The sequence below is a fragment of the Phaseolus vulgaris genome, chromosome 9, assembly GCF_051622355.1.
Source record: "Phaseolus vulgaris cultivar YP4 chromosome 9, ASM5162235v1, whole genome shotgun sequence".
In the NCBI taxonomy this organism is placed as follows: domain Eukaryota; kingdom Viridiplantae; phylum Streptophyta; class Magnoliopsida; order Fabales; family Fabaceae; genus Phaseolus; species Phaseolus vulgaris.
In genome coordinates this window covers 24832902-24841336 of record NC_143506.1, presented here as the reverse complement: position 1 = coordinate 24841336, position 8435 = coordinate 24832902, and the positions used below count along the sequence as shown (strand labels likewise).

The 8435-nt window shown below is 34.6% G+C and overlaps 1 protein-coding gene across 1 annotated transcript; it reads left to right on the top strand.

The window, feature by feature from the left end:
* Positions 1 to 3880: 3880 nt before the first annotated feature.
* On the top strand, positions 3881 to 5560 carry LOC137821275 (NAC transcription factor 32). The gene is made up of 3 exons (XM_068625790.2): positions 3881 to 4241; positions 4321 to 4598; positions 4685 to 5560. Exons 1-3 carry the CDS (start codon positions 4082 to 4084, stop codon positions 5105 to 5107), a joined length of 861 nt encoding a protein of 286 aa, XP_068481891.1. The 5' UTR covers positions 3881 to 4081; the 3' UTR covers positions 5108 to 5560.
* The last annotated feature ends 2875 nt before the right edge of the window (positions 5561 to 8435 follow it).

The window sequence follows — 8435 nt, the reverse complement described above, 5'->3', positions numbered from 1 at the left end:
TATTTATTCTTATTGGTCCAATGTGACCCAAGTGATTACAATTTAATCTTGTCTTAAAAATAGTAGAAGGAAGAATAATTGATACTTTGGCCCATGGATGTTCTTCTCTTGAGGACCTTTTGATAAGCTTTCTATGTGGAAGGGAAGATTGTTTTCCTTAGCAACCCGAGTATACTTAATTAAATTTATCATGTTTGCAAGACACTTTTTTTTATCTTTCCAAGTTTAAAGTATGTAAGTCTATTACTAGAGAAATTGTCAAACTGTAAAGGAAGTTCCTATAGAGAGATTCAGAGGATTCAAAAGTAGTGTGGATTAAATGTGATGAACTGACTAGGCCAAAGGTACAAGGAGGGTTGGGGATTAAGGATATTTACAAATTCAATATGGACCTTTTAGCTAAATGGAAGTGGAGGATAAGGATGGAAAGTCAAGGTTTATGAAAACAGGTACTAATAGTCAAAGTATGGGTCATGGAGGTCTTTATGTGAAAAGGAAAGGGTAAGAGAGGAATCAACCTAGTGGGGAGACTTAAGGAAGGTGTGTGGGGAATATCATGATGGTAACTGGTTCAATAGAAATGTACGATGAAAAATAGGTAGAGGAGTAAAGTAAAATTTTGGAAAGATGTATGATTTGCATAGGTACCTTTGAAAAATGCATTTTATAGACTTATACAATATCACAGGACAAGGAGAAAACAATAGGAGAGGAAGTGGGATATTGTGACCAAACATGAGAGTGGAAGCTAAACTAGAGACGTGATAGATTTGTTTGGGAGGAGGCATTAGAAGTTGAATTGGTGCATATGTTGCAAAATCTAAACCTCAACAATAAAAAGAGAATTTGGGGGGGGGGGGGGGGGGGGGAATAGACAACCACCTAGTGTATACTAACAAGTCAACATATTATAGGCTACAATCCAATAGGGAGACCTGATACATGTGGCCTGGAGAGTGATTATGGATAGAGTGCCTACCAAGGTTAACCTTAAAAGTAGAGGGATAGGTTTATCGAATATCCTCTATGAGTTGTGCCAGCAGGAAACAACTACACATTTGTTCATTGGGTGTAAGAAGGTGCACAACATCTAGGTAATGTGTGAGAATTCAATATATACATCATCGAAACCTACCTGATCACCTCCAACAATTTCATCCATAGAGTTGACAGAAAAACAAAATAAAGTTTGGAAGGGAGTGTGGATAGGTATTATATGCATGATATGGAAGCATAAGAACATGATTGTTTTTTAGCAAGGTAGGCTAGACGTGCAAGAATTTTTTTTGTTTGGCTTAAGTTAATGTATGGTCTTGGATTAAACATAAGATACCTAAAGCCCTATTTTCTTACTCTAGTTGGGTTCAATGCCCAAAAATGTGCTTGAAAATTTAGTGAACTAGTGGTAGGTCTAACCCTGTAGCAAAAACGTACTGCAAAGCTTAAATTTTGTTAGTGCTTAGGGATGATTGTATTTTTGCTCCTGGTTATTCTCTAAGGTATGATAGGTTTTGAGGCACGGCTAAGGGATGATCCTGACCTAGCCCTGGGTTCTGTGTCATGCTCTGGGTCTTCCTTCTAGAAGGTTGGGCTAGTTTAGGGGATGCTCTATCTCTCAAGGCTTCATCAACTATTTGGATACTACTATGTGATGCTAACATGCAAGATCCAATAAGAGGAGGAAAATAGTACCATCACAAGGGTTGGAAATCAACTTTGTGTGCAATATCAATGTTGAACTAGATAAATCTCTACTACATATCATATGCACATCCAAAGCTCAAAGAAACTACAAAATTCCATTTGCAACAATAGGAATCTGAAACTGGATTGCTTTTTATATAAGGACTATATCTTAATATTTCAGCACATCACTTGGTTGAGGGTATATAAAGTGAGTGGATGGTTGGTTGAAGCAAAAGATTAATCGCAATCTTATGTTGGGGACCAAATTCATCTATGATGGTGAATTGCTATAGTGTGTAAGGAGAAAACATGTAGGCTTGCCATGTTTTTATTGGTTGTGGACAACCTCTAAAAAAATCTAACCTCATTTTTTTGTAAAAAGGGTTGGGGCATCCTAAGTAATATTAGCAAAGCTAGAGTATCTTTTCTAACTAATAGGTTATTCTACTTAATATTAAATAATAATGATCATGATATCATCACATGTATCAAACATATGTTAATACATACATTCACTCTTCGTGTATGAATATACTCATCCATACACATCAATTCAACAATTCAATACATACTACAAAAAAAAAAAAATCAAATACTCAATTATAACATGCTTTAAATGTCACTTGAGCGGGACACTTTTACTTGAGCAAGAAACTCTTATTTAAGCAACCTATATTCACAAAACATAGGAATACCTCTCTCTTAAGAAGTGGGCACACAACTTAAGCAACTCCTTCTATAACTTGAGCAATAACAATTTAAGATGAGAGAAAATTGGTTTGGCCTCTTTTTCACTTGAGTGTCTAAACAAATGTTTGAGCACCGAACTCCTAGTGGAAAGAATCAACATTTACTCACCATTTAAGCATCACATCATCGCTTGAGCAATGCGACTTAGTGCAATGAGACAACAATTTTAGATTTCACATTAAATCTCAAACGCTACATCATTTAAGTAATCACTTGTCACTTGAGCAATGAGAGTTTTAGATAAGAGAACATTGTTTTAACTTCTCTAACTCAAACTGCAACTTGTGACTTAAGTGATAGACTTAAGTATTAATAGGACACTAAAGCACTTGTTTTAAACTTCACTTTTTCATGCTTAAGCAATAAATTTAAAAGACGTAAATTATAATCCAAAATATAAATCTTTATAAAAATTATAAAAAAAACAATTCTAAGTGTCTTATATAATTTTTATTTGTTCAACGATACCACTCCAAACTCAATTAAAGTTTAAGAAAATACAACAATTAAAATTTGAATCATCCAATCTAATTGTTTCAATTTTTCATTACAAACATTTTTAGTTACATGTCTCAAATAATATCTATTAAAAAATTAAACTCATCTTTACTCTAAGTGCACCTTACCTCAAAGCACAACCTTAAAAGATCTTAAACAAAAAAAATTAACATGAAGTAATACATTCTAAGTTGATCCTACCCTTAAAATATGAATCTTACCCCAAATGAAGGGAAAGTAAAAAATAAAAATTAAACTACATGAAATAAGAAAACTTACCCTACTCAAAATCTAGTCAACCCAAATCTAGAAAAAAAATTCTAAAAACATAAGCTTTATAATTGAAAGAAAAATTAAATATTTAAAATATATTTATAATTTTTTTAAAATTATTTCAGTATCCATCCTACTTAAACTTGTTTCTCTTAAACCTAAACAAAATGATCGTAAAGCATGCGGACACAAATCATAAAACGGGAACAAAACTAAAATATAACAAATATTAAACTCAGTATTGTTAAGAAACTAATAAAAAAAATATGAAAAAAGAGAATGATGGGATATTCAAAAAATTATTCTTGGACAATTTCTTTTAATTACTTAAAAAAGAGTTCAAAACGTGGACCAAAAGAAATGTCATCGGGTTCCATGCTTAAGATCCACAAGATGTTGACACGCGGCATAGCAGCATTGGGTAGAGGAAGGACCACGACACTTTCTCACAGTGAACTGAACGCAATAATGGTTGGTCGTTTAGCGAAAACAGTCAATCGAGGCTAAATAGCAAGGAGCCGACATTTGAAAGTAAACGTAAGCGATGACAGAATCATAAAAAAAAAGGTGGAACACTCTCACGTGCGTCGCATCCACTTGTCACACCCATTACATTTTTTTTAATTTTTTAATTACTATTAAATTTGTTCAATGGATTTGGCCTCCACCTCCTCAACGCACGTGTCAAATTCACTTTCTTTCTGCTATCTCTTCACGCTATAAAACCCACCCAAGGGATCCTCTTTCACACGTTTCAAGTCACAGAGCCAACAACATTCACCAACAACAACTACAACAGGAAGCAAAAAAAGTTGAAAATCAGAAGATTTTAGAGCTAAGGGGAAGAACAGAGAAGCGAGAAGAGGAAAAGAGAATGAAGGGTGAATTAGAGTTGCCACCTGGGTTCAGGTTTCACCCCACGGATGATGAATTGGTGAATCACTATCTGTGTAGAAAATGCGCTGGTCAACCAATTTCTGTTCCTATCATCAAAGAGGTCGATTTGTACAAGTTTGATCCATGGCAGCTTCCAGGTCCGTTTAATTTCTCATGGCTTTCCTATACTTTCAATTTCTATCATTCAATTCACTCATCATCAGATTCTGCTTGCAGAAATGGGATTTTACGGCGAGAAAGAATGGTACTTCTTTTCTCCTCGGGACCGCAAATACCCCAACGGCTCACGGCCGAACCGCGCCGCCGGAAGTGGGTATTGGAAGGCCACCGGCGCCGATAAACCGATCGGAAAGCCGAAGGCGCTCGGGATCAAGAAAGCTCTGGTTTTTTACTCGGGAAAAGCCCCGAAAGGAGAGAAAACCAATTGGATCATGCACGAATATCGCCTCGCCAATGTTGACCGATCAGCCTCCAAGAAAAACAACAACCTAAGGGTACGTTTTGATTTGATTTTAATTTACTTTCTTTTGATTTGGTTTGGTTTGTTTTGAAAGTTTCTGATTTTGATGTTATGGTGCAGCTTGACGATTGGGTGTTGTGTCGAATTTACAACAAGAAAGGGAAGATTGAGAAATTCAACACGGGGGCACAGAAAATGGAGGCTGGGTTTGTTGATAATTTCGATCAAGAGATGAAGCCGGAGATTGAGAAGCTTAGGAATGAGCAATTGTTTATGGAGAGTTCAGAGTCGATGCATAGAGTGCAGACGGAGTCGAGCGGTTCAGAGCAGGTGGTTTCGGCGGAGGTGAGGTGGGAGAGGGAGGTGCAGAGCCACCCCAAATGGAATGACATTGGGCTACAGCTTGAAAACGCCTTTGATTTTGAATACAATTACTTTGACAATAATAACCTTTCGGTGGATGACCCTTTTGGGAATGTTGAGTATCAAATAGGCCACGTGTCTCCCTTGCAGGACATTCTCATGGAAGCCCTGTTGATGTGAAAACGAAACCTTTTGGACAAGGGGCCTTCATTACGTCCATAACATGGGACCCTTACCCCAAAATATCTTCATTATTTTGTAAAGTCAGCATTGGTATGCTATTGCATTCACCTAACTACTACGACCACACGTGGAACCAGACTTAGTGTGTGGACCCAACAGTGATGCACGTGTAGTACTAGTAACTATTCTTGTTCTTTGTTCTGGAGAGGTCAGGGAATGTTGAATTCGGCTGAACTGGGCTTTTTGGATTAGGTATGCAGGGAAATGAGTAAAAAGCAGAGTAGGAGCAGAATTAGCTCAACAAGGTGTTGTTCATTGATAGGTTTTTGGAGGGTTAAAGTGTAGCTGTAGGGACTCCACCATGAAAATTCTTGTGCCATTTATGATTTTTTCATATATATGTAATATACAACTTCTACTTTTCAATTTAAAGAATGGAAATTGTGCAGTGTATCTTGGTCTCAGAGTGTATACATATGAGACTTCGTCATATTATATAATATGCTACTTTGTCGAAGTAAATGAGTTCATCAAAGAGAGAAAAAAAATCGAAGTACTAAACAGCAGCAAATAATATTAATAAATAACTTGACGATGCTTATGGAATCATCCAGCATATAAATTGTTTATAACTAATGATGGTACAATCAATAAATATGAAAATGTTGATAATTTCATTACGAAAAATTTTCTTTTTATAGATATTTCAAGAAAAATTATAAATAGCGACAAAAAAATCAATCACTAGATGATTAAAATTGATTACTGATTAAAATAATAAATGACCGGTCATTATATTTCTTGTTATTTGTTATTGGTGCATAATGACCTAATTCACAAATATTATTATTATTAATAATTTTACAAATATTATTTATTATTTCTCTTAATATTATTTTTAATAATGATATCATTATTATAAATGATAACGACTATCTATCCAAAATTCATCATTCTTAGGGTGTGAACTCATCAGTTCAACCCGTCAGCTACATTTATATTCCTGAAATTAATGGAAAAGTCTAACATTAAAGTTCAATGTCTCACCTCGAATCGATGACCTGTTCCATTTATTTTTGAACTAATTTCTCATTGAACTTTTTAGAATCCCAATAGTTTAAGAGACAAATCTAGCTCGGTTTTGTCGTTTTCCCCTTAGCTTTACTGAGCATATCAAAAAGGCGTTTTCTTATAATTGGTAACACATTAGGCATTTCATCAAGCTAATAAGGTAAATCATTTTGTATCTTATCAACTTCAACATGACCTTGGGGCTTTATTGTGATTGCCACGCTCCAACCATGCAAGTTCCTGCAAATCTTTGGATAAGGCACATAGTAAACTTGTCTTACTTTTTGTGGAAGAATGAAGGGATCGTATGGAATATATCTTCTACTCATTTTGATTTTTACAATGTTATATTCTAAATGAACTTTGGTGTCTCTATTATTGGTTGGATCAAACCAATCACAAAAGAAAAGGGGAATATTCTTACTCAAACCAAGATATTCTAATTCATAAATATGTTTGATGACGTCAAAGAAATCATCTTGTCCTCTTTCTGTTACACCTTTTATATGCTCCCCATAATTTGTGGTTTTCTTTCCTTCACTTCATGCCTTTGTATGGAATTTATACCCATTAACAAAGTACATGTTCCATGATGTTACAGATGAATTAGGACCCCAAGCTAATGGCTTCATGTTTGGGTCAATCACCTTGTTTCTCTCATCATGAACCTGTGAAATAGTCACATACATACTTATATGTAAATTGATTATACTAATTAATTAGAAGCACAGATGATATAACACTTCTGTAGTTGTTAAACCATTCAAGAAAATGTTTATGCATACTAATTAATGTTTATGCTAAATGAATGAATGATAATAAAATATACGCAATAATAAAAAAATAGCTTTTAGGATATAAGAAGTCCAAACACAAGACTACTTTAAAACATTGCCCTTATTAATTACAATAAAAAAAAATGTGTTAATGTATATATCTGAATTAATATGAAATAAATAGAAAATAGATATTTTTAATGGAGTTAGAGACAACAATAGAGAAATGTGTTAATATATATATATATATATATATATATATATATTAATATAAAATAGATATTTTTAGTGAATATCAATGAGTAAAGTGTATGAGTTGTTTCTTAATAGTTCTGATGTGAATGTAACTACAAGAACGCATGATTCTTGACATTCTTAGGAACAACTTGAGCTGGATTTGAAAGGCACTTTACTTTAGAATTGGATCAATGTTCTAAATTCAAGAACTCACCAAAACTTAGCACCAACCAAGACTCATATGGAAGTCCATGTATTGTCAAATTGAATCAAAACACAAGGAAAGAAGAACAAGAATTAAAACTGGACAGAATTTAAATGATAGCTACTGAACCAAAACAGAATTAAGAACACAATGCTGGAAACACAAAATTAAACGGTAGAAAAAGAAGTAAACTCTAGGAACCAAAACTACCGAATGGAAAATTGAAGAAAAGGGAAGAAGAACACTTATAGAAGAAGATGCTTGCTGGATTTTGAGAATTGGAAGAAGCCATTCACGCCACTTGGAACCTTGAACCAAGATAAGTGATGACCACTTGAAGCTCACCATAGCTCACAAGATAAGGCAAAGAAGAGGAAGACTCAAAACTCACAAATTCTCTCCAAAATTGAGTATAGTCTCTCTACTATATAATTCCAATCTGAAAATTACAAAGGAAAGCACCTTATTTATAGCCTAGAGGTGCTGAAAAATAGGTGGGAAATTTCAAATAAAACTCATTTGAAATTCTCACCAAAAACAAGTCACATGGGAGGTGTGACCTTTTTCTACTATGACACCTCCTAAAAAACTACACCTACACCCCCCTACTAAGTCACATGGACAATGTGACTCTCTCTAATACATTCACACCTATTTATTTAATATCCACACCTCCTACAAGAGTCATTCAAATGATGCTCTTTTATTTAATGCTTGGCCTTGCCCCTCATGGTTTGGACTTGGGCTTTTTGGGCTTGGGCCTTCTTGGGCTTGGGCTTTGGGCTTGGGCCTCATCTTTTGCAAAGACTAATAAGAAGAACTTTAAATGCTTTGGCCCTTATCCATTTCTTCTATTGATAACATCTTTCTGATTCTCATCAAGTTCACTACAAGAAAAAATTATTTTGACGAGGGTTTATTTTTATATTATACAGGAGTAAAATTTCTATTAAGTTATTTATCCAAGGTTGTAATTTCCTCCACTAAACCATCCTTGGAGAACGTGTTCCATGGGGTTTTCTTAAACCTTAAGAAA

Bases quoted from the DNA above. Each gene is read 5' to 3' on its own strand.
- LOC137821275 (XM_068625790.2), top strand. From the start codon at position 4,082: ATGAAGGGTGAATTAGAGTTGCCACCTGGGTTCAGGTTTCACCCCACG. The intron at 4,242-4,320 runs GTCCGTTTAATT...TTCTGCTTGCAG, and splicing joins TGATCCATGGCAGCTTCCAG to AAATGGGATTTTACGGCGAG. The intron at 4,599-4,684 runs GTACGTTTTGAT...GTTATGGTGCAG, and splicing joins AGAAAAACAACAACCTAAGG to CTTGACGATTGGGTGTTGTG.